Source organism: Mobula hypostoma, chromosome 1, assembly GCF_963921235.1.
Source record: "Mobula hypostoma chromosome 1, sMobHyp1.1, whole genome shotgun sequence".
Taxonomy (NCBI): domain Eukaryota; kingdom Metazoa; phylum Chordata; class Chondrichthyes; order Myliobatiformes; family Myliobatidae; genus Mobula; species Mobula hypostoma.
Window position 1 is genome coordinate 245,788,741 of NC_086097.1, and position 27,348 is coordinate 245,816,088.

General features: G+C 42.7%; 1 protein-coding gene and 1 long non-coding RNA gene across 2 annotated transcripts in view; one reads left to right on the forward strand and one right to left on the reverse strand.

The window, feature by feature from the left end:
* The window catches only part of LOC134356082 (transcriptional activator GLI3-like), a 471,736-nt gene that overhangs the window by 406,071 nt on the left and 38,317 nt on the right, over positions 1–27,348 (forward strand). Inside the window, exons 8-10 of the mRNA XM_063066656.1 lie at positions 3,224–3,440; positions 5,665–5,778; positions 15,669–15,809. Coding sequence (XP_062922726.1) covers positions 3,224–3,440; positions 5,665–5,778; positions 15,669–15,809 — 472 coding nt within the window. The remainder of the gene's footprint in view (positions 1–3,223; positions 3,441–5,664; positions 5,779–15,668; positions 15,810–27,348) is intronic.
* LOC134356093 (uncharacterized) overlaps positions 1–27,348 on the reverse strand; it is a 150,297-nt gene that overhangs the window by 44,762 nt on the left and 78,187 nt on the right. The window lies entirely within an intron of this gene.

Here is a 27,348-nt window from a genome sequence, read left to right on the forward strand (position 1 = left end):
CTGTTGTTTGTTACCTGCAACACTTTTTTGTTTTGATGTAAATGCCTCCCTTTCCCCTCCCTGTCCCATCTTTCTTGCCACATTTGGTTGATTTTTTCCCAGATTACACACTTAACCTCTGCTTTACTGATACTAATGTGCATTTCTATATTTTCTTTCTTTAACGCCCTCTATGCCAACTCATCCACCCTCTCATTCCCCTTCACCCCTACATGTGCTGGAACCCATAGAAATTTTATATCCCCATCGTCCATCCCTTCTGATTGGTCAGTCCTCATCCAATCAGGTTTCCACTCCCCCTGGCTTGTTTACAATCAAATTCCAGTTCTTGTTTAGAATGGGACTTTCGTCTTTGTTAAAATTCTTTTCGTCTAGTGTTATTTGCTAAGTACCACCGGACTAGATGGAGTTTGTCATTGAAATGTCAGTTATAATCAATACTTGTACCCAGCTGGAAGTCCGAGATGAGTTAATTTGTCATATATGCCAGGAAAGCACTAGATCCTTTTTCATGGAATAAAATGTTCATAAATACATACGTACCTTCATGTAAAATGTAAAGAGCAATATAAATGTGGTTGAAATTGCTGTGGTGTGTTGGCATTACATACAATGAAAAATATTCAGCAATTATACAGAGTGACATAGTGTAGTAGCTAGCACAATGCCTTACAGTACCAGCAACCCGGGTTTAATTCCTGCAAGGACTTTGTACCTTCTCCCCATGACTGCATGGGTTTCCTCTGGGTGCTCTGGTTTCCTCCCACAGTCCAAAGACATACCGGTTAATAGTTAACTGGTCACTGTAAATCGACCCATGATCAGGCTGGGATTAAATCGGGGGATTGCTGGGTGGTGCATCTCGAAGGGCTGGGAGGGCCTGTTCTGCACTGTCTGTCTGTCTGTCTGTCTAAGTACCATATCCGATGCAGACTTTGGTGACCATGGTTTTCCATATTGATCTATCCTTCGTTTTTTGGATGTCTTCCATTTCCTCGATGTGTAGCCACCTGGCTATGCTTTTGATGTACATAAGCCGAGGTCTTCCTCTAGGTTTACTCCCCTCAATGAGTGTGAGTTTTTCTAGTTCATCTTTCCGCATGATGTGTCCCAGGAATCTGAGTTGTCTTTCTCTCATTGTTGGTATGAGTGATCGAACTGTATCCTATTCTGCACTGTATCCCAATAAATAAATAAAGTTACAAATACAGATCTGGAATAAAATGTGCGTAAATACATAAATACCAGCATGTATTTATAATGTAAACAACATTATAAAAATTGGATTAAACTGTTTACAGTGCAGTGAGTGACTGGGTAATAGATTGAGGGAGGTGTGGAAGGGAAAGGAAACTAGAATGGTTGATCAGATTAACTACTAGAGGAAAGAAACATTTAAGATGATGTGAAGGTTTTGTTTTAAGAGCCCTATAGCACCTTCTGGAAGGGAGCTTTTGGAAAAGGCAGTTTGCAGATGTCCACCAGACATCTACAGCACTGCAGCCTGCAGTCAGTACTAAACTAGACAATCTGCCTAATCGGTAAATCTGTTTCTCTGGAGTAAAAGATTAATGGGGGAACAAAAATAGTAAGGGAACGTTTAACATTTCTCGCTTCCAGTCAGTAATATTTTTAATGACGTTTATTGCATCTGGGATTTTCAAGGTTCTTATTAGATAACGTTCAGTTTTCTCAGCAATGGTGAATCGACTAAGCAAGAGTTTTGTGGGACACCTGAGCTCTCTTCACAGTGGTCACCCTGAGCACCTGTTTGCATGGTAACGATTAGCATTACTTATTAAATGTACATCGAAACATACGGTGAAATGTGTCCTTTGCGTCACCAACCAACGCTGTCTGAAGATGTGCTGGGGACAGCCCACAAGTGTCACCACGCCTCCGGAACCACAAATTACCAATCCTGACCCAGGTGTCTTTGGGAGGAAACCAGAGAAAGCCACACGGTCATGGGGAGAACATACAAACTCCTTACAGAAGATATAGTGGGGAATGTCAGTTTTTTACACGGAGGATGGTGCATGTTAGCATTCATTTCAAGAGGACTAAAATATAAAAGCAAGGATGTGATGTTAATGTCTCACTTGGAGTACTGTGAGCAGTTCTGAGCGCCTTACCTAAGAAAAGATGTGCTGACATTGGAGAGGGTTCAAAGAGGTTTATGGAAGTGATTCTGGGATTGAAGGACTTGTCATAGAAGGAGCATTTTAATGGCTCTGGGCCTATATTCACTGGAATTCAGAAGAATGAGGGGTGACCTCATTGAAACCTATTGAAAGTTGAAAGGCCTCAACAGGGTGGATGTGGAAAGGATGTTTCCTAAGGTGGGAGAGATAATGACCAGAGGACACAGCCTCAGAATAGAGTCGCATCCTTTTGGAACAGAGATCAGGAGGAATTTCTTTAGCCACCGAGTGGTGAATCTGTGGAATTCATTGCCACACATGTCTGCGCAGGCTAAGTCTTTGGATATATTTAAGGCAGAGGTTGGTCAGGGCATGAAGGGATATGGGGAGAAGGCAGGAGTTTAGGGCTGAGTAGAAAAATGGATCAGCCATGATGAAATGGTGTAGCAGACTCGCTGGGCCAAATGACCTAATTCTGCTCCTATATTTTATGGTTTTATGGGTTCTTGTAATGCCCTGCCACTTTTATATAAGAAACTTTTGTATAATAGACACATGGATAATAGAAGAATGCAGGGATATGTAGGAGGAAGCGCTGGACTGTGGTGTAGTGTCATCTGCATCGGACTTCGAGACAAATGATCCCAGGTTCAAATCCGGCCGGCTCCTAGCACGCTTTCCATCCCTGTTGGGTTGAGCATTGAGCTAGTAACTAGGCCTTGTAAAAAGCTAGACAAATGCTAAAGAAATGGCAAGAAACGGCCGCTCGATGCTCCACAAAGCGCGGAACGGAACAACAACAACAACGTAGGAGGGAAGGAATAGATTGATCGTGGAGTAGGTTGTAAGGTCAGCACAACATTGTGGGCTGAATGGCCTGTACTGTGCTGTAATATTCAGTGTTTGATGTACATGTGACAAGTAAAGCTAATCTTTATTTTGATATTTAAATTAAATTGAGCTATATGTTAATTGTTTTAAATATACTTTGACAGAACCAGCGGTATTTGAACATGCAAGGGGGAATTTTTCTTTGATTATCCCCCGGTAACCCTCTTCTGTACCTTGCTTTTACCTAGTCCTGCCCTCAGCTTTCCCTACCCTGCCACTCCAGTAGCCATTCAGCAAATGCATCACCAGATAATGAGCCGCCAGCAAAGTCTGGGTTCCGCCTTTGGCCACAGTCCTCCTCTCATCCACCCTGCTCCGACGTTCACTCCGCAACGCCACGTGCCAGGCCTGCCCACCGTGCTGGCCCCCGGACAGATCTCCTCCGGTCCATCTGAACCTGCTCAGGTAAGAGAAAACAGGGACGGTGCTAATGGAACTGTGCTGGAAGCCCTTGTGGGGAGTAATTGGTTGTCTGTTGTATCCGATGATGACGGGGCACGAAGAAACCTATGCAGGAGAGTTTTTAAAGTACTGGGGCAGTTTCACTCTCTCGACCTTAGAAGTTTAGGTCCAGTGGTACAAGTAGCCATCACAACTGGGGACTTCCTTGGTTGCAGTGGACGTTTTCCATGTTTTGTCACCCCCTTCGCTCTTACAGTAACAGATAATTCAGAAACATGGCCAATTCAAAGGATTATGTTAAACCACATTAATGCACAGAAATAGGAACCAAAGTTTGCATAATGTTTACTTTATTATTTATGTTGTTTGAGAATAGTTTTGCAAGGAATTAGAATCAGGTTATTTTTATCACTGTCTTATATGCAAGCAATTCTGCAGATCCTGGAAATCCAGAGCAACACACACATAATGATGGAGGAACTCAGCAGGTCAGGCAGCATCCATGGAGGGGAATAAACAGTGGAGGTTTCAGGCCAAGTCCCTTCATCCTCTCCATGGACACTGCCTGACTTGCTGAGTTCCTCCAGCACCTTGTGCGTTACTCCCAGACGACATGAAATTTGTACAGTACAGTACAAAGCCATAGAAGTTAGTATAAATTATAAAATGAATAAATAGTATCAAAAGAAGGAATAATGAGGTAGTGTTCATGGGTTCATGGACCATTCAGAAACCTGATGACGGAGGGAAAAAGTTGTTCCTCACTTGTTGAGCGTAAATCTGCAGGATCCTGTACCTCCTCCCTGATGAGGACATGTCCCATATAGAAATTTGTCAAAGTCTTTGGCAACATACCAATTCTCCTCCAATTCCTAATGAAGTAGAGCCTCTGGAGTGCCTTCATGATTCCTTCAATGTGTTGGGTTCAAGACCAATCCTCCAAGATGTCGAAGAAACTTAAAGGTGCTCACTCTTTCCACCACTGGGTCCTCCATGAGGGCTGGTGTGTGTCCCTTCAACTTCCCTTTCCTGAAGTCCACAATCAGTTCCTTTGTCTTGATGACATTGAGTTGTAACACCACTCAACGTCTGATCCATCATCTTGCTCTATGCCTCTTCATCACCATACTGCTTTGAAGTGATAGTGCTGTTCAGTGTACTATGGTTATTGAAATACAACTTGAGTTGTATACAGCAGATCAGGCCGCATCCATGGAGAGGGATAAGCAGTCGATGTTTTGAGCCGAGTTCTGAAAATGAAGGGGAAAGGAGCCAGAATAAGAGAGTTGTGGGGGGTTGGAGGAGGAGAGGAAGGAGTAGAAGCTGGTAGGTGATAGATAAAACCAGGTGAGGGAGAAGGTGGGTGGGAGAGGAGGGATGAACGGAGGAGCTGTGAAGGGAAAGGCGGAAGAGATAAAGGGGTGAAGAGGGAATCTGGTAGGAGAGGAGAGGGAGAGGGGACAATAGGAAAAAGGGAAGGAGGGGAACCAGAGGGAGGTAATGGGCAGGTGAGAAGAAGAGAAGGGCTGAGAGAGAAGCAGAAAGGAGGATGGAAGCCTCGTTTGCCTGGGTCACCTCCAACCTGATAGCATGAATGATAATTTCCCCCTCCTCCCCGCGTCCTGGCCTCCTGAATATTCACTACATTTCATTGTTGGCTAATCATGACAGAAATAGGCCAGAGACATTTTCAATTCAAGGAACAGGAGCAGAGACCATAAATGGGGACGTGTGGATCTCTGTGGGCCGATGGTTTCTCAATGGACCAGAAACAGGTTTTATTTATTTATTGAGATACAGTGTGGAATAGACCCTTCCAGCCCTTCGAGCCACACCACCCAGCAATCATCGATTTAATCTTGACCTACTCACGAGAGAATTCACAATGACCAATTAACCTACTTTGGAATGTGGGAGGAAATCAGAGCACGTGGAGGAAACCCACACAGTCACAGGGAGAATGTACAAGCTTCTCACAGGCAGTGTCGAGAATTGAACCTGGGTCACTGGTCCTGTACGGCGCTGTGCTAACCACGTCAATACCCCTGCCATGCCATTCTTCGGTACCTCAGGCTATATTGTTCTTCTCCATAGATGCTTCCTGACCTGCTGGGTTACTCCAGCACTTTGTGTGTGTGTGGCTCCGGATTTCCAGCCTCTGCAGAACCTCTTGTGCACATGATTAGATTGTGTTCAATCACGTCTGAAGTTTCTCACGTCTTTCTAGAGCAAGCCAACCAGCGAGTCGGCGGTGAGCAGCACTGGTGACCCCATGCAAAACAAGCGCTCGCGGATTAAAGCTGACGAGGAGCTGCCGAGCCCAGGCGGAGGGAGTGAGCAGGTACAGTGACGACTTCATTAATCAGCACCACCCCCACCACCACATCACCTCGTAGCAGATGCATTCTATAATACATGCAACTTCTATCAGAGTGCTCAGGGACCAATTACAGAAACGGTCTTGTCCTTCATGTTGTTTGCTTTCCTTGTAATACGAAGGTGATTAAATATAGAATTTAAATTTGTAGTGCAGCTTCGAGAGGTGCCTTGGATACACTGAGGTGATCTTGCCACTTTCGGTGTAAGTCATCGTGGCCTTGAATCTGAAATGAATTTGCAATTCAAGTGGATCTTTATAACAAGAAATAGAACAGCCGCTCATGCAAATATTTAAGTCACCGTTGCCAATCAGTGCAGAAGGAGAACAGAACATTGTACGGTATGGCGGTTGTCCACTGTGTTCGAGGATGACTGGAGACCTGTGAGAAAGATTTTTTAAGTGGAAAAGCCGTTGCACTGGGGCAATTCCAATCTCTCGCCCTCAGAAGACCGGGTCAGGTATGAACAAGCATCACAAACTGGGGTCTTCCTTGGCTGCAGTGGATGACCATGACATCTTCTGTGCCTTGTCATGCCCTTTGCTCTCCACGGAGTGTGGCAAAACTGCCTCCCTGGCCGTTGAATCCCATTGTAGGTCCGCCCGGTCCGCCAGAGCTGACTTTGCTCGCTCAGGCGGGCATGTCCCTATCTCACCTGGGGTACGAGGTCTGCCGGCTACCCTCACTCGGTTTAGCCCACCTGCCGCAGCAGCGTACTGGGGTTCGGCCGCTGTCGCATGCAGACAGCTGCTTGGAGCCACAGGTGAGAGCTGAGTGTCTAGCGGGAAGCAACGGTGAGTGAGCTGTCCCCAGAATGGACACAAGAAACCCTTCGCCCAGAGGTGATGCCCCTCTCTGAACACCCCATATACCCCATCTAGAATATTACAGCACAAGCCCCTCAGTCCACGACATCGTGCCGACCTTTTAACCTGCCCTAAGATCAATCTAACCCATCCCTCCAAGATAGCCCTTCATTTTTCTATCATCCATGTGCCTATCCAAGAGTTTCTTAAACATCCCTCATTCATCTGCTTCTACTACCACCCCTGGCAGGGCATTCCATGAACCCACCACTCTCTTTGTAAAGAAATGAAACTCCGACATCCACCCCCCCACACACAAGACCTTAAAATTATGCCAATTTTGCACCCTGGGAAAAAAGTCTCCGGTTGTCCACTCGGTCTGGGCCTCTTGTACACCTCTATCGAGTCACCTCTCATCCTCCTTCCATCCGAAGAGAAAAGCTCTAGTTTACTCAAGCACATAAGACATGCTCTCTAATCCAAGCAGCACTTCTGAAGCCTCTCTAAAGCTTCCACATCCTTCCTATAATTAGGTGACCAGAAACAAATGCAATATTACAAGCGTGGTCTCACTCAACCTATCTTCATTAGACGTGCCCTCTAATCCAGGCAGCATCCTGGTAAATTTCCTCTGCACCCTCTCCAAAGCTTCCAAATCCTTCCTATAAAGAGGTGATGAGAACTGGACACAATATTCCAAGTGCAGTGATGTTATTGCTTGGGTCCAAAGCATTGCTAGATAAATGAGTTTTGCAATTCAGGTGATTAATCTTGGATGGTGCCTAGATTAGAGAGGATGCCTCGTGAGGAAAGGTTGAGCGATCGAGCTCTTTTCTCTTTGGAATGAAGGAGGATATGAGGTGACTTGATAGGAGGTGTATAAGATGATAAGAGGCATAGACCGAGTGGACAGACAGACCTTGTCGCAGGGCAGAAGTGGCTAATACAAGGTGATTGGAGGAAAGTATAGGGAGGGATGTCAGAGGTAGGTTATTTACACAGAGACTGATGGGTGTGTGGAACATCCTGCCAGGGGCAGTGGTAGAGGTTTATACATTAGGAACATTGAAGAAATTAATAGATAGGCACATGGATGATAGGAAAATGGCAGGCTATTAGGATAGATGAGATTGATCTTAGAGTGGGTTAGAAAGTTCAAAACCATGGGCAAAATGACCTGTATTGCTATCGTGTTCAAAGTACTATACATTAAATGTACATTTGCCAGCTTAAAAATCTTTCAAAGTGATTTTTCTTCAATGGTGTGCTAAAATCTTAAAAGCAGACCACCACTAACTCCCCAGTTAGATGGGTACTCTTTTATTTTTAGAATAGCCTGCTTATATTTAGAAATTTTGGCTGATTCTGTAAACTGCCTCCTGTGATGTCTTTTTCAAAAACAAATTGTTCCCGGTTATCATCAGCTGTTACCGCCAGCTACACATTAATCAACCCTGTGTAGTCTTCTGGAGTGTATGATGTTGTTTTGTGGCAGAGAATATTTTATTTTTATGCAATAATTTGAACATGTTTGTCATCAGCTTTCACAAATGAAACATGAAGGTTTAACTTTTACAATAGTTTACACTGCACACAGATCTTATAACCTCACAGGAAATGGTCCTCAAGCAGTTCTGTCAGACCCTACAAGCTTCCCGCCCCCATATGAAACACAGTTTTAGTTTTTGAAAAGAAATAAAAGACAGCCTAAGGCAATGTGGGCACACACTATGAATCCTTGGCAGCCGCTTTCTCGAGCATCTTCACTCCATCCGGAATTTCCCAGTGGCCAGCCGTTTTAATTCCCACTCCCATATGCTTGTCCATGGCTTCCTCTGCTGACATGATGGGACCACACTCGGGCTGGAGGAACAAAACCTCGTGTTCCTTCTGGGTAGTCTCCAACCTGATGAGCATCACTTTCTCTAACTTCTGGTAAATTCTCCCCCTTCCCCTTCTCTCATTGTCCACTCCTTACTCTGGTTCCCCTCTTACCTTTTCTCACCTGACTATCACCTCTCTCTGGCCCTATCCTGTCAGATTCCCCCTTCTCCAGCCTTTTATCTTTTTGACCAACTGACTTCCCAGCTCTGTACTTTGCCTCTCCCCCTCTCCTAGTTTCACCCATCACCTACCACCTCGTACTTCTTCCTCTCCTCGCCCCCAACTTCTTACTCTGATTTCTCATCTCTTTTCTCCAGTCCTGGATTTGCGTTGGTGATTCAACCACCCTCCGGTGCCTCTCTTCGTTCCCTTTCTCCCATGGTCCACTCTCTCCTTTCAGATTTTTTCTTCTTCATCTCAGCCCTTTACCTTTTTCCTCCTATTACACCCCAGCTTCTTTATTCCCCACTTCCCTACCCACCTATCTTCCTCCTCACTTGGTCTCACCTGTCATCTGCCAGCTTGTGCTCCTTCCCTCCCCCACACCTTCTTATTCTGGCTTCTTCTCCCATCATTTTCAGTCCTGATGAAGGGTGTTGACACAAAGCGTGGACTCTTTATTCTTCTCTGTAGATGCTGCTGAGTTCCTCCAGTATTTTGTGTTGCTCTGGATTACCAACATCTGCAGATTCCCTCTTGTATATGCTATGAAGCAGGTGACATGTTGGAGAGTACTTCAGGTCCAGTGATCACAATGCCATTAGTTTCAATATAATTATGGAGAAGGATAGGACTGGACCCAGGGTTGAGATTTTTGATTGGAGAAAGGCTAACTTTGAGGAGATGCAAAAGGAATTAGAAGGAGTGGATTGGGACATTTTGTTTTATGAGAAGGGTGTAATAGAGAAATGGAGGTCATTTAAAGGTGAAATTTTGAGGGTACAGAATCTTTATGTTCCTGTTAGGTTGAAAGGAAAGGTTAAAAGTTTGAGAGAGCCATGGTTTTCGAGGGATATTAGAAACTTGGTTCAGAAAAAGACAGAGATCTACAATAAATATAGGCGGCTTGGAGTAAATGAGGTGCTCGAGGAATATAAGGAATGTAAAAAGAATCTTAAGAAAGAAATTAGAAAAACTAGAAGATATGAGGTTGCTTTGGCAAGTAAGGTAAAAATAAATCCAAAGGGTTTCTACAGTTATATTGATAGCAGAAGGATAGTGAGGGATAAAATCGGTCCCTTAGAGAATCAGAGCGGATGGCTATGTGCGGAGCCAAAAGAGATGGGGGAGATTTTGAACAATTTCTTTTCTTCGGTATTTACCAAGGAGAAGGATATCGAATTGTGTAAGGTAAAGGAAACAAGTAGGGTAGTTCTCGAAACTATGATGATTAAAGAAGAGGAAGTACTGTCGCTTTTAAGGAATATAAAAGTGGATTAGTCTCCGGGTCCTGACAGGATATTCCCTAGGACCTTGAGGGAAGTTAGTGTGGAAATAGCAGGGGCTTTGACAGAAATATTTCAAATGTCATCAGAAACGAGGATGATGCCGGAGGACTGGCGTATCACTCATGTGGTTCCATTGTTTAAAAAGGGTTCTAAGAGTAAACTTAGCAAATATCGGCCTGTGAGTTTGACGTCAGTGGTGGGTAAATTGATGGAAAGTATTCTTAGAGATGGTATATATAATTATCTGGATAGACAGGATCTGATTAGGAACAGTCAACATGGATTTGTGTGTGGAAGGTCATGTTTGACAAATCTTATTGAATTTTTTGAAGAGGTTACTAGGAAAGTTGACGAGGGTAAAGCGGTGGATGTTGTCTGTATGGACTTCAGTAAGGCCTTTGACAGGGTTCCACACAGAAGGTTAGTTAGGAAGGTTCAATCCTTAGATATTAATATTGAAGTAGTAAAATGGATTCAGCAGTGGCTGGATGGGAGACGCCAGAGAGTAGTGGTGGATAACTGTTTGTCAGATTGGAGGCTGGTGACTGGTGGAGTGCCTCAGGGATCTGTACTGGGTCCAGTGTTGTTTGTCATATATATTAATGATCTGGATGATGGGGTGGTAAATTGGATTAGTAAGTATGCAGATGATACTAAGATAGGTGGAGTTGTGGATAATGAAGTAGGTTTTCAAAGCTTGCAGGGAGATTTCGGCCAGTTAGAAGAGTGGGCTGAAAGATGATAGATGGAGTTTAATGCTGATAAATGTGAGGTGCTACATTTTGGTAGGACTAATCAAAATAGGACATACATGGTAAATGGTAGGGTATTGAAGAATGCAGTAGAACAGAGGGATCTAGGAATAATGGTGCATAGTTCCCTGAAGGTGGAATCTCATGTGGATAGGGTGGTGAAGAAAGCTTTTGGTATGCTAGCCTTTGTAAATCAGAGCATTGAGTATAGGAGTTGGGATGTAATGTTGAAATTGTACAAGGCATTGGTGAGGCCAAATTTGGAGTATTGTGTACAGTTCTAGTCACCGAATTATAGGAAAGATGTCAACAAAATAGAGAGAGTACAGAGAAGATTTACTAGAATGTTACCTGGGTTTCATCTCCTTAGTTACAGAGAAAGGTTGAGCAAGTTGGGTCTTTATTCTTTGGAGCGTAGAAGGTTGAGGGGGATTTTAAATTATGAGGGGGTAGATAGAGTTGACGTGGATAGGCTTTTTCCATTGAGAGTGGGGGAGATTCAAACAAGAGGACATGAGTTGAGAGTTAAAGGGCAAAAGTTTAGGGGTAACATGAGGGGGGACTTCTTTACTCAGAGAGTGGTAGCTGTGTGGAACGAGCTTCCAGCAGAAGTGGTTGAGGCAGGTTTGATGTTGTCATTTAAAGTTAAATTGGATAGATATATGGACAGGGAAGGAATGGAGGGTTATGGGCTGAGTGCAGGTCGGTGGGACTAGGTGAGAGTAAGAGTTCAGCATGGACTAGAAGGGCCGAGATGGCCTGTTTGTGTGCTGTAATTGTTATATGTTTATAGGGTAAGAGAGTGAAAATTCCTCGTGGAGTGCAGAGTACCAAAGTAAACTGGTAGCATCTAGCAAACACGTGCTGAGACACACGGACAGATATTCAGCTTTGCTTTTGTTGAGGTGTTGTAAGATAATTATCTGTGATGTATTGAAATCGATGCATAGAATCATAGGAAAGCACAGCACAGAATCAGGCTCTTTGGTTCATCTAGTCCATGCCGAATGATTTAACCTGCCTACTCCCATCGGGACCATAGCCCTCCATATCCCTACCGTCAATGTACCTATCCAAACTTCAAGCTCGCATGCACCACTTGCGCAGGCAACTTGTTCCACACTCTCATGATCCTCTGAGTGAAGAAGTTTCCCCTCATGCTCAACTTAAACTTTTCACCTTTCACCCTTAACCCATGCCCTCTAGTTGTAGTCTCACCCAACTTCAGTGGAAAAAGCCTGCTTGCATTTACCCTATCTATACCCTTCATAATTTGGTATACCTCTGTCAAATCTTCTTTCAATCTCCTATGTTCCAAGCAACTCTTCCCCCTTTCCAGGTTTTACCTATCACTTACCGCCTTGTACTTCTTCCTCCCCCCACCCACCTTTTTGCTCTGACCGCAATTTTTTTTCCAGTCCTGATGAAGGGTCTTGGCTCAAAACATGGACTGTTTACTCTTTTCCATAGATGCTGCCTGGCCTGATGGGTTCCTCCAGCATTTTGTGTGTGTTGCTTGGATTTCCAGCATCTGCAGATTTTCTCATCAAAGTCCTAATCTTATTTTCATCTTTCCTATAGTTCCTGTAGGTATAAGTTAATGCAGTTGATTTTAATTCTACTTTCCATTCCCATTCTGACGTAAGACCATATGACCATAAGACATAGGAGCAGAATTAGGCCATTTAGCCCATCAAGTCTGTTCTGCCATTCAATCATGGCTGATCCTTTTCTCCCCTCCTCAGCCCCACTTCCGGCCTTCTTCCCTTAATCTTTGATGCCATGTCCAATCAAGAACCAGTGACTCTCTGCCATAAATACACCTAACGACCTGGCCTGCACTGCGACCTGTGGTAATAAATTCCACCCTCTGGCTAAAGAAATTTCTCCCCATCTCTGTTTTAAATCGACGCCCCTCCATCCTGAGGCTGTGCCCTCTTGTCCTAGATTCCCTCACCATGGGAAACATCCTTTCCACATCTACTCTGTCTAGGCCTTTCAACATTCAAAAAGTTTCAGTGAGGTCCCCCTCATCTTTCTAAATTCCAGCGAGTACAGACGCAGAGCTATCAAATGTTCCTTGTATGATAACCCTTTCATTCCCAGAATAATCCTTGTGAGCCTCCTCTGAACCCTCTCCAATGCCAGCACATCTTTTCTTAGATGAGGAGCCCAAAACTGTTCACAATACTCAAGATGAGGCCTCACCAGTGTCTTATAAAGCCTCAGCATCACATCCCTGCTCTTGTATTCTAGATCTCTTGAAATGAATGCTAACATTGCATTTGCCTTCCTCACCACCAACTCTACCTGCAATTAACCTTTAGGGTCGTCTGCACAAGGACTCCCAAGTATCTTTGCATCTCAGATTTTTGGATTTTCTCCCCATATAGAAAATAGTCTGCACATTTATTTCTACTACCAAAGTGCATGACCGTGCTTTTTCCAATATTATATTTCATTTGCCACTTTCTTTCCCATTCTTCTAATCTATCTAAGTCCTTCTGCATCCTACCTCAACACTACCCGTCCCTCCACAAATCTTGGTATCATCTGCGAACCTGGCAACAAAGCCATCTATTCTATCATCTAAATCATTTATATATAACATAAAAAGAGGTGGTCCCAACTCTGACCCCGTGGAACATCTCTAGTCACTGGCAGCCAACCAGAAAAGGATCCTTTTATTCCCACTCTCTGCTTCATACCAATGTCAGTCCATGGCCTCCTCTACTGCCACGGCCAGACCACTCTCCAGTTGGAGAAACACCTCATACATCCTCCAGAATAATGCGGGGGGAGGGAAAACTGGCAGATGACAGGTGAGAAGGTGAGTAGATGGTTGGGTGAAGGGCGGGGGACAGAAAGAACGAGACGGGGGGGGAAGGGGGAGAAATTACTGGAAGTTAGAGAAATTGATGTTCATAGTGTCAGGTTAGAAGCTACCCAGAATCTCCCAGACTGGCACTGTATTATCTGCCAAACTGAGGTTTCCAACCCTTTTTATGGCACGGACCAATTCCATTAAGCAGGGCATCAGTGGACCCCAGGTTGGGAGATTCTTGCTAAAAGCTCCTGAGTGAAGGTTGACAACCCAACTTTCTAACCCACCTATGAGTTCTGTAGGTGAAATTAAACTGTTTAGAGAATATATCTCCAATCCACATGCCCCCGTGTGAGCCACATGCACAAGTCTGCCATGTGCAGTGAGACTGTGAAGCAGATGTTAGGGCAAAATTGCAGTGAGTGGGATGAGTTGCAGTGTAATGTGGGGACGAAATCAAAACGGGTGAATACAGGACTGAAGGAGTTATATTTGAATGCGCGCAGTATACGGAATAAGGTAGATGATCTTGTAGCATAGTTAGAGATTGGCAGCTATGACATCGTGGGCATCACTGCGACGTGTCTGAAAGAAGATCATTGTTGGGACCCTAACATCCACATTGTATATAAAGGACAGGCAGGTAGGCAGATGGGGTGGCATGGCTCTGTTGGTAAAAAATTAAATCAGATCCTTAGAAAAAGGGCTGAAAGATGTAGAATCCTTGTGGGAAACTGCATGGGTAAAAAGACCCTGATGGGAGTTATTGTATATCCAAGCCTCCAAACGGTAGCCAGGACGTGGGTTACAAATTACAATGGGAGGTAGAAAGTGCATGTAAATCAATTACAGTAACATTATTGCCTTCGGTCCTTCAGAAACATGGCTAGGCAAATATCAGTGAGTTTTGGAATTCAGGTGATTGACCTTGGATGCTGCCTGGATTAGAGAGCATGTCGTATGAGGAAAGTTTGAGCAATATAGGGATTTTCTCTTTGGAGCAAAGGTGGATGAGAGGTGACTTGATAAGGGTGTACAAGATGATAAGAGGCATAGGCCAAGCTGACAGCCAGGGACTTTTTTCCCAGGATGGAAATGACTTATACTGGAAGCAGGAAACATTCCTGTTTTCGCTCAACGTATGATAGCCTTTTTGACTTTATTGGCTAACAGAGCCATTTTATTGAAGTGGAAGGGCTCTAATCCACCTACGGTCTTTTATTGGCTCTCCTCCATTATGTCCTGTTTAAGTTTAGAGAAAATAAGAAGTTGGACATTTGATACATCCTTTAAATTTGAGCAAATCTGGCAACCTTTTATTCAATATTTTCATTTAATTTGATTTATTACTCTTCCAATTTTTTTTCAAAGTTTTAGATTTGATCAGAAAGTCTTTCTTTTTTTTCTGGTCGTATCCTCAAAATGGACTGCCCAGTCCCTTTTTACTTTTTTTTTAATATAGTGTAGTAGGGTTTTTTTTTCTTCATTTAAAATTCAAAGTTTTTTCTTTCCTCTTCATGAATTGATAAGAGGAGAATTGCTGTATTTCTTTTTTTATTATATATTTTATACTAACTTAACAATATGTATAATTTGATAATGTCTATCTTAATCTCAATTTGTATTGTTATTGATATATATATATATATATATATATATATATATTTGAGATAATTCTCCTCTTGTTTGTATTTATGTTCCTTTTAAATCAATAAAAAGATTAATAAAGAAAAGGAAATGGCTAATATCGGGGTACAGTAATTCTCAGGTGATTGGAGGAAAGTATAGCGGGGACGTCAGAGGTAAATTCTTTACGTAGAGATTAGTGGGTGCATGGAATATGCTGCCAGGAGTGGTGGTAGAGTCAGATACATTAGGGGCATTTAAGAATCTCTTAGATAGCCACATGGATGACAGAAAAATGGAGGGCTATGTAGGAGGGAAGGGTTAGATTGGTCTTAGGGTAGGTTAAAAGATCAGTAGAACACCATGGGCTAAAGGGCCTGTACTCTGCTGTAGTGTACTTTGTCATCTCCATCAATTGTACATACCTGTCTAATGTTGCACCCACTCTAAAGGTGACCAGAACTGATGGCAATATTCATGAGTTCAATTCAAAACTGGGTTTCTCCACCACAGGAGCAGCCGGAAGGAATGACGCTGGTCAAAGAGGAAGTGGATAAAGACGAAAGCAAGCAAGAGCCGGAAGTCATTTATGAAACTAACTGCCATTGGGAAGGATGTACACGGGAATTTGACACACAGGAGCAGTTAGTCCACGTAAGTAGTCGAAGCCAGGAATGCTCACGTTTCTCTACCAGAACTTGTGAAGATCAGATTTTTGTTTTGACTTCAAAGCATCATGCACTCAATGGCCACATTTTTGGGCACACCTGTACACCTGCTCATTAACGCAAATATCTAATCAGACAATCCTGTGGCAGCAACTCAATGCATAAAAGCACGCAGATGTGGTCAAGAGGTTCAGTTGTTGTTCAGACCAAACATTAGCATGGAGAAGAAGTGATATCTAAGTGAGTTTGACCATGGAGTGATTGTAGTGCCAGATTGAATATCTCAGAGAATGGTGCAAAAACAAAACAACATCCAGTGAGCAGCAGTTCTGTGGGTGAAAACGCCTTGTTAATGAGAGAGGTCTGAAGAGAATGACCAGACTGGTTCAAACTGACAGGAAGGCAACAGTAACTCGAATAACCACACATTTCAACAGTGGCATGTAGGAAAGCATCTCTGAATGCACAACATATCGAACTTTGAAGTGCATGGGCTGCAACGGCAGAAGTCCACGAACATAGACTGAGTGGCCACTTTAGTAGGTACAGAAAGTAATTAATAAAGTGGCTTCTGAGTATACTTCTCAACCCAGAACTCTGTAAAATAGTGCGATTATTATTTATTGCTGGTTACTAAATGGCTAAAAACTTGACCAAGTTTGTTATTTAAGTTCAAGGTTATTGTCGTTCACCCATACACATGTACTGTATACAGCTAAACAAAGCATCATTCCTCTGGGGCCACAATACAAAACACACTACATATAGTCTCACACAGCACATAGGGTTATGATCCAGCATGTACAGTCACACAATAATATTAATATTAGCACATGCTAAAAAGGATGCTTGTGTTTTGGATTGTGTAAATGAAAATAATCTGCTCAATAAGGCTATTTTCATCTAAATTTTTTAAAAGTGTTCTAGAGATTTATAAGTGTCTCTAACCATAACTATTCTGCCATCATATTTGAACTACCAAAATGAACCACCTCACACTTATCTGGGTTGAACTCCAATTGCCACAGTCATCAGCAAATTTACTAATCCATTCCTCCACTTCCTTATCTGGGTCATTTATAAAAAGCACGAAGAGTAGGGGTCCCAGAACAGATCCCTGAGTGCTCTAGTTCTAATTCCAATGAGGTGGAATTTTTTTAGCCAGAGGGTGGTGAATCTGAGGAATTCATTGCCACAGACAGCTGTGGAGGACAAGTGCTTGGGTATATTTCAAGCTGACACTGATAGTTTCTTGATTAGTCAGCACATCAAAGGTTACAGGGAGAAGGCATGAGAATAAGGTTGAGAGGGATAATAAATCAGCCATGATGGAATGGAGAAGCAGACCCGAAGGACTGAATGGCCTAATTCTGCTCCAATCTTTATACATGGGAACTAAACGGCTAAAAACGTGATGACTACAAACATCTGAGCCAAAAGAAAGCCTCTGTCGGATGCTCAGTAAAAAAGAATCTTGTGTTTTGGATTGTAGAAATGAAACTATCAATCTTTCCAATCAGGGAACAAAAATTCTGTCATTTCTAAAACTGTGCCAAAGCTTTTGAAGTGACTCTAACCATTGAAAGAAAAAATGCTCTAGTTTTTGATGATGCATTGCATTCTAAGTCCATTCTAATGTTTAAAGCCAGGGTATTACTTGTCCTAACTACTATGCATTGGCATCCTGTATCTTTTAGAATTGATTTTTAAAGTTCTCTTACTTGTTTATAAAACTCTCCATAGTCTGGGACCAGAGAATACCACAGAATCGTTTTTGTTTTATAACCCTGCTTGAGCTCGCAGGTATTCTTCATCGGTCTCTTAAATTTAAACAATCTCCCTCAAAAGGTAATTGGCAGGTCAGTTTTTTTGAACTCTGCTCCTGAGCTGGAATACCTAACCCAATACCTAAAACTATAAGGGATGATGACTCAGTTGACACTTTTAAACAGCAGCTCAAGATCTATTTATTTAACCTTGCTTTTAACTAGCATCTTGCTTTTGTCATGTTTGTACTATATTCCATTGACAACGACTTTGAACTAGGGTGTTTGTATGAACAGTGTTCTGCAAGACAGTACTGTGCAAAACTCTAAGGCATATATACATAGCCATGGAGTCTAAGACTCTCGCACAATACTGTAGTAATTTTATGTGTTGCACTGTACCTCTGCAAAAAAAAAATCATGACATATGTGAGTGATGATGAACCTGATTCTGATATGGGTCTCTATTGTGGACTGAGAGTGGGAAGGGGACAGGGAGAGGGGAATCCTGGTTGGGGAAAGGGGAAGGGAGAGGGGAGGGAGTGGGAAGCACCAGAGAGACATTCTGTAATGATCAATAAACCAATTGTTTGGGATGGAATGACCTTGCCTGGTGTTTCAGGGCTGGGTGTGTCTGCACCTGTGTCAACAGCAACCCCCCCCCCCGCCCCATTGTTCTCTGCAATCTGCCCCACACCCCTCCCATAGTGTTTCAGCCTCACCATTCCCAACATCCTTTGCTCCCACATGATATACAAACTTGCTTCTCCCTCCATGTTGACACATACTGTACGGTGCAAACGTCTTAGGCACCCTAGCTATACATACGTGTCTTCGAGAGTTTTGCACAGTACTGTATGATATCGTTGGTGTTATTTTTTTTTCCTTTTCAAATCTTTTTATTATTATTATCCAAAATTAACAAGACGAAGTAAGCAACACTTACAATGTCTCAAGAAAAAAAACATTATTTTAAAGATTGAAAAAATTTTGGTGATTAAAAAAAAAGAGAAAAAAAACCCTACTAAGCAAGAAAAAGTGAGGAAAAAAAACCCATTAGGTGTTCAATCCCGGAGCCATGCGTCATACAAAAAGCTTCTAAAGATAAACATCAAACTGCCAGCAAGAAAAAAAATGTGCCAAAAATTTACAATTAGATCATGGAGGAAATCTATCAAATGATAATAACGAGCAAATGAACCCTATCTTTTCTCAAAATCAAACTTAGGTTCAAAGGTTCAGCTTCTAATTTTCTCCAAACTAAGACATAGCATCACTTGAGAGAACCATTGTGACAAAGTGGGAGCTGATGTATCCTTCCACTTCAACAAAATGGCCCTCCTAGCTATCAATGTAACAAATACAATAACATGTTGGTCAGACAAAGAGATACCATGGATATTTTGAGGAATTATTCCAAAAAGCACAATTAATTTGTTAGGTTGTAAATTAATTTTAAGCACTTTAGAAATTGTCGAAAAAACTGACTTCCAGAACTGTTCCACTATAGAACAAGACCAAAAAACATGTGTGTCAGTGTAGCTGTCTCAGTTTTACGTCTATCACAATGACTACCAACATTAGGAAACATTTTAGACAATCTCTCCTTTGTCAATTAGTAACGATGTACAATTTAAAATTGAATCAGTGAATGACTAGCACAGATCGAAGAAGGGTTAACCAGCTTCAGAATCCGCATCCAATCCTCCGTCATAAAAGTCAAATTAAGTTCCTTTTCCCAATCTTGTTTAATCAAGGGGAATCCTGGCTATTGTCCCTTATAAACAAGGGGAATCCCAGCACATTGTCCCTTATAAACAAGGGGAATCCTGGCATAGTGTCCCTCATAAACAAGGGGAATCCCAGCACATTGTCCCTTATAAACAAGGGGAATCCCAGCACAGTGTCCCTTATAACCACAGGGAATCCCGGCTATTGGCCCTTATAAACAAGGGGAATCCCGGCTATTGTCCCTTATAAACATAGGGAATCCCAGCTGTTGTCCCTTATAAACAAGGGGAATCCCAGCACAGTGTCCCTTATAAACACAGGGAATCCCGGCACATTGTCGCTTATAAACAAGGGGAATCCCGGCACACTGTCCCTTATAAACAAGGAGAATCCTGGCTATTGTCCCTTATAAATACAGGGAATCCCGGCACAGTGTCCCTTATAAACAAAGGGGAAATTGTCAAGGATGAGGTTATGGAGTACCTGGAGGCATATGACGAGATAGGCAGAACTCAGCATGGTTTCCTTAAAGGAAAATCCTGCCTGACAAACCTATTACAATTTTTTGAGGAAATTACCAGTAGGCTAGACAAGGGAGATGCAGTGGATGTTGTATATTTGGATTTTCAGAAGGCCTTTGACAAGGTGCCACACATGAGGCTACTTAACAAGATAAGAGCCCATGGAATTACAGGAAAGTTACATACGTGGATAGAGCGTTGGCTGATTGGCAGGAAACAGAGACTGGGAATAAAGGGATCCTATTCTGGTTGGCTGCCGGTTACCAGTGGTGTTCCACAGGGATCAGTGTTGGGGCCGCTTCTTTTTACATTGTACATCAACGATTTGGATTATGGAATAGATGGCTTTGTGGTTAAGTTTGCTGACGATACGAAGATAGGTGGAGGGGCCGGTAGTGCTGAGGAAACAGAGAGTCTGCAGAGAGACTTGGATAGATTGGAAGAATGGGCAAAGAAGTGGCAAATTAAATACAATGTTGGAAAGTGTATGGTTATGCACTTTGGCAGAAGAAATAAACGGGCAGACTATTATTTAAATGGGGAAAGAATTCAAAGTTCTGAGATGCAACGGGACTTGGGAGTCCTCATACAGGATACCCTTAAAGTTAACCTCCAGGTTGAGTCGGTGGTGAAGAAGGCGAATGCAATGTTGGCATTCATTTCCAGAGGAATAGAGTATAGGAGCAGGGATGTGATGTTGAGGCTCTGTAAGGCGCTGGTGAGACCTCACTTGGAGTACTGTGGGCAGTTTTGGTCTCCTTATTTAAGAAAGGATGTGCTGACGTTGGAGAGGGTACAGAGAAGATTCACTAGAATGATTCCAGGAATGAGAGGTTTAACATATGAGGAATGTTTGTCTGCTCTTGGACTGTATTCCTTGGAGTTTAGAAGAATGAGGGGAGACCTCATAGAAACATTTCGAATGTTGAAAGGCATGGACAGAGTGGATGTGGCAAAGTTGTTTCCCATGATGGGGGAGACTAGTACGAGAGGGCATGATGTACGGATTGAAGGGTGCCCATTCAGAACAGAAATGCGAAGAGATTTTTTTAGCCAGAGGGTGGTGAATCTATGGAATTTGTTGCCACGGGCAGCAGTGGAGGCCAAGTCATTGGGTGTATTTAAGGCAGAGATTGATAGGTATCTGAGTAGCCAGGGCATCAAAGGTAATGGTGAGAAGGTGGGGGAGTGGGACTAAATGGGAGAATGGATCAACTCATGATAAAATGGTGGAGCAAACTCGATGGGCTGAGTGGCCGACTTCTGCTCCCTTGTCTTATGGTCTTATGGTATCCCGGCTATTGTCCCTTATAAACACAGGGAATCCCGGCTATTGGCCCTTATAAACAAGGGGAATCCCGGCACAGTGTCCCTTATAAACACAGGGAATCCCAGCACATTGTCCCTTATAAACAAGGGGAATCCCGGCTATTGTCCCTTATAAACACAGGAAATCCCGGCACAGTGTCCCTTATAAACAAGGGGAATCCCGGCTATTGCCCCTTATAAACAAGGGGAACCCTGGCACAGTGTCCCTTATAAACAAAGGGAATCCCAGCACATTGCCACTTATAAACAAAGGGAATCCCAGCACAGTGTCCCTTATAAACACAGGGAATCCTGGCTATTGTCCCTTATAAACAAGGGGAATCCCGGCTATTGTCTCGATTAGTTTTTGTTTTTTTAAGAGTTCCCCAAATAAACGGCTGTCCCAATCAACTGATTACCAGATTAACCGGACTCCGTTGTATATTCAAATCTGAGCAGGTCATCTCAGCAGTAGTATTTGTTTCGGTTTACATGAGACCATAAGATACAGGAGCAGAATTAGGCCATTTGGCCGATCACTTACGACACAGTGATTTACAGCATTCTGTTGCGTAGCAGTTAGCGTGACGTTATTACAGCTCGGAGTGTTCTGTATTCAGAGTTTTGTTCCGGTGCCGTTCTGTAATGAGTCTCTGTACATCCTCTCCATGGAATGCGTGGGTTTTGACTGGGTCCTCTGGTTCCCCCCCACAGTTCAGAGATGTACCTGGTAGGTTAACGGGCTGTTGTAAATCGTCCCGTGATTAGGTTGGGGCTAGTTGGTTTTGTCGGGGGCTGCTCAAAGGGCTTACTCCTCATTGTGCCTCTAAATAAGTAAACAAATAAATCTCTTGCTGTCCGATGTCTCCAGTAGGGAGGCTTTAGCCTGCAGTTAGCCATTCCATCTAGTTACCCAGCTGTTGACAGAAGCTGGATACCAAAGAAACACGCAATCTTAACAATTTCACATTTTGGTTTAGTGACAGACGTAACACCATTTCACTGTTTTCTTTTGTTAATTTGCTCTTCTTTTCCGATCCTATCCTTCAGTCTGCCCTCTTTACTTTCAGTCTGCCCCCCCGAAGCTCCCTCAGCATTGCATCCTTGCTTTTACATTCTAGTCCTCTTGAAATGAATGCTAACATTGCATTTGATATCGTTCTCTGGAACGGGACTGTTGACTGCATTTCAAGGTCTTTTGTTAAAGGTTTTCAGCAGCCTTGACAACTCCTGCCCCGGGTGGCGCTCCTTCTAAACGGTCCTGTTGAAATGTCAGAGATGTTGAACTGCGGAGCAGAGGCGACATGTGTTTCATATTTAGTCAAATCACAGACTGCTGATGGAAGCACAAGAACTCTTCTCATGATTGCGTGCCAGAGCAGGCTCATTTACGTCGAGAAACTTGTGTTGCATTTCCAGTGTTAAGCAGTGAGCTGAATGTTTCAAGGATTTAACTGAAGTCTTGTGAGTGTTTTAGCTTACGTTGAGAGCATCCATATGCCAGCTGGAGAGGTTTCTCTGAGGCTCAAATACTAATTCAGTAAAATAATGCTCAGTCTTTATGGGTACCACGATAGCGTAACACCATTAGAGTGCCAGTGACCTGGGTTCAATTCCCACCGCTGTCTGTAAGGAGTTGCTAAGTTCTCCCTGAGACTGCATAGGTTTCCTCCAGCTACTCTGGTTTCCTCCCACTTTTCAAAAATGTACAGGGTTAGTAGGTTAAATGGTCACATGGGTGTAATTGGATGGAGTGGGTTCGTTGGGCCGGAAGGATCTGTTACCGTGATGTATCTCCGAATAAATAAATAAACAAACTAAACTAATGCTGGACAACAAAGATTTTGCTTCCTCAGTATTTTTCAGTGTATCTTATGGATTTTGAGCTGTTGACCAAGAAAATTGCCGTGAAATTTCCCTATCATGCACCATTTTTTTGAAATTACCTATATTTGTCAATTCAATTCATAATTCAAGTCAGAATAACTGATGCCAAGATTTGCTGGTCCGCAAATCAAACAGGTCATCGACGACAGGCAATTCAAAGAACTTCTAGTGAAACCGGAGAAAATCACATAGAAGGCATTCAAGGATGTTGTAGAAAATTTTCTTGGTAACTACAAGAGCACCAAACTACGTGCAGCTGGTTGACAAAGTGCTTCAAGCATAAAAAACCCTGAAGTTGAACAAGCCACTGAAGATTCATTTTCTGCATTCCCATTTAGACTTCTTCCCTGCAAACTTTGACGCTGTCAGTGACAAGCAAAGTAAAAGGTTTCACCAGGACATTGTGGTCATAGAGAAATGATATCAGGGAAAATGGCATCATAGAGAAATGGAATCCATCAGTGCTGGCTGATTATTGTTGGACACTTAAGTGAGAAGCCTCAGACACTGAGTACAAACAAAATCATCAACAAAACATTTTCAGCTTGGTTGAACTATTGCTCACCATCAGCACCCGTTATGCAATTAAACACATTATATTCAATGAAAGTTAAATTCTTGTGTCTCCAGATTTCTTAGTGGTGCCACTAGTATGATATTATATTTGTGTTCAGCTTCAAAGGATCGATCATAAACAAAGAAAACTTCAAGGAAGCAACACTTTCAAAAACATTTGTTTTCTGGTATAAGTTGATACATAAACTACGAGACAGAAGTTGGAAGTAAATACTGTTTAAATTAGAATCTGATTTGATGTCGCCTAGATAGAGTAGGCAACTGTTTCTCTTTATTATTTTCCTGGTAGAGATTTTTAGTGAACACTATCAGTCATTATTCTCTAGGCAGTAATGCATCACCTGACTGAGTAGACGTTATTGCCCAAATTCACTGATCTTATTTCCGGCCATCGTTGTGCTAGTAGAGCGACAAAGAAAATCTGCTGTGACTTGTAATCACAGAGCTGCCTTCACTGTAGGTTATTACTGTGAACACAGTAGCGTAGTGGTTAGCATAGTGACCAGGTTGAATTTCCGACCTGCCTGTAAGAGACGTTTGTACGTTCTGTCCGTGACCATGTGGGTTTCCTCCCACAGTCCAAAGACATACCTGTTGGTACGTTAATTGGTCATTGTCAACTGTCCCGTAATTAGCTTAGGGTTAAATCGGGGCTTGCTGGGCAATGTGGCTCAAAGAGATACTGCACTGTATCTCAATAAATTTTTAAATATCTTAAAAACACTGTATTTAATCAAAACTTTCCCTTTTTATAGCATTCCTGGTTTAGTTTTCCTCTATATCTTCTTCCTTTCAACTCAACATCTTCCACTAAGCTAACTGTTAGTGCAGAGTCCTATGTTGTCTCAGAGTCACAGAACACTACAGCACAAAATCAGGCCCTTTGGCCCATCTAGTCCATATGAAACTATTACTCTGCTGAGTCCTGCACCTCGGACCATAGCCCTCCACATTCAAATTTATCTTCCACACTCACACCACCCTCTGAGTGAAGAAGATCCCCCCATGTTCCCCTTAAACATTTCACCTTTAACCCTAAACCCATGACTTCGAATTGTAGTCTGCTTGCATTTACCTGTCGTAATACCGGATACCTTTATCAATTCCCCCATTGTTATCCTACATTGCAGGGAATGAAATCCTAACCTATTCAACCTTTCCCTATAACTCAGGTCCTCTAGTCCTGGCAACCTTTCAATTGATCTTTCAGCCTGCTACTATAGTTCTCTTGGTGCCACAAGATATCATTTTAATGCCATTTTAGCTGTGCTTGTTCTCATGTTCCCTTTTCAAGTTTCAGTTATGGTTGTCGGTCATAGTTATCTGGTTGTCATTTGAATGAGGATATCAGGTGTGGTAATTATATGCTTAGTGCAATCATTAAGACTATCAAAGTGCATTCCTAAAATTAAGTCAAGAATAAAAGGTAAAAGGTTTTTCAAGGGTTCATATTTCCTACCAACACTGCCATTTGGTAATATTATAAAAATAATAGATCTTTTTTCCTCTTGGCTGTGTCTATTAGCTCTATACTCAGTGGCCATTTTATTAGGTACACCTGTACACCTGCTTGTTAATGCAAATATCTAATCAGCCAAACATGTAGCAGCAACTCAGTGCATAAAAGCACGCGGACGTGGTCAAGAGGTTCAGTTGTTGTTCCGAACAAACATCAGCATGAGGAAGAAATGAGATCTAAGTGACTTTGACCGTGAAATGATTGTTGGTGCCAGACGGGGTGGTTTGAGTATCTCAGAAACTGTACACCTCCTGAGATTTTCATGCACAACAATCTCGAGAGTTTACAGAGAATGGTGCGAAAACAAACAAAAAAATCCAGCGGGCGGCAGTTCTGTGGGTGAAAATGCGTTGTTGATGAGAGAAGTCAGAGGAGAACGGCCAGACTGGTTCAAGCTGACAGGAAGGCGACAGGAACTCAAATAACCATGACCTGACTTGGTCCAACCAAGCAGAGTCCACTGCCAAGAAGGCCCACCAGCGCCTTTACTTCCTGAGAAAGCTAAAGAAATTCGGCCTGTCCCCTAAAACCCTCACTAATTTTTATAAATGCACCGTAGAAAGCATTCTTCTAGGGTGCATCACAACCTGGTACGGAAGTTGTCCCGTCCAAGACCGGAAGAAACTGCAGAAGATCGTGAACACAGCCCAGCACATCACACAAACCAATCTTCCGTCCTTGGACTCACTTTACACCGCACGCTGTCGGAGCAGTGCTGCCAGGATAATCAAGGACACGACCCACCCAGCCAACACACTTTTCGTCCCTCTTCCCTCCGGGAGAAGGCTCAGGAGCTTGAAGACTCGTATGGCCAGACTTGGGAACAACTTCTTTCCAACTGTGATAAGACTGCTGAACGGATCCTGACCCGGATCTGGGCCGTACCCTCCAAATATCCGGACCTGCCTCTCGGTTTTTTGCACTACCTTACTTTTCCTTTTCTATTTTCTATTTATGATTTATACTTTAAATTTTTAATATTTACCATCAATTTGTGCTGCAGGGAGCGGGAAGCGCAGAATCAAATATCGCTGTGATGATTGTACGTTCTACTATCAATTGTTTGGCGACAATAAAGTATAAAGTATTATAACAGTGATGTGCAGAAGAGCATCTCTGAATGTACAACACGTTGAAGCTTGAAGTGGATGGGCTACAGCAGCAGAAGATCACAAACATACATTCAATTGCCACTTCAGTAGGTGCAAGATGTACCTAATAATGTGGCCACTAAGTGTAGATTGGGACTGAAGCAGTGAGTTTCTTGTTCTGAATGAGCGACTCTCTCTTTGTTGATAACAACAAAATAGACTTTCAATCACTGTTCCATATTTATTCACTTGTGGTTTCACTGGAAGCAGTTATTTTATTGTCGCATCTTCCCGAGATGAGTGATAAAAATCCCATTTAAATGAGTGGCAAATTTGCATTACATCGCGTAAGAGGGTCTTGGTCACTCAAGGGTCATTCAGTGATGGTTACTGTACGGCTACGGATTTCCATTTTAGTCCGGGAGTGACATTGCTGTCTTGCAGAATATTTATGAAAACAATGCATCTACATGTACAAGTGCCGTGCCCTACAGAACGACTGAGATCCTATATTCAGCAGCAGAAGATAAAAGTTGTCATTCGAAAATGAAAGCCAGTTCTTCCTCCTTGTGTTCGGGCAAGATAAACTGCAGCAGAGTTTGAGCGCCGTTTCTGCTTTGCTCCTGGCTGGGACGTTAATTGGTATAATGCAGATTTTTTTTTGATCAGCGCGGATTATTCCGGTTATCTTTCCTCAGTATCGTAGTTTGTGATGAGAAAGCCTTTGGTGAAACACTGATGTCGTGTTTCCAAGTAAAGCAGTGTAGCGATTGACATCTGAAAGAAAGGGTCTGATTTACCAGCATTTAATTGATAACATTGAGGGGTAAGTAATAATCCAGGCCAAAATGATTTGTGAAATTGCTTAAAACGCAGTCTCTTTGTGACTACATTATTTAAACCTATTCAGGCAACTGGAGAGTCTTTGTTCATCTTCTGAGATACTTGGGGTATTTTGACTGTTAAATCTATCACATGCTTATAGAGTGGTTAGGAGATAAACTGGTAGGGTAGAGATTAATAACCAGTCGCACTTTCATCAGTACCTGCTTGTCGATTTTCTGGGACTGGGCTGTCTGTTCAGTATGAAAATTATTGATTAAATAAAACTTGTTATTAGGCCAGG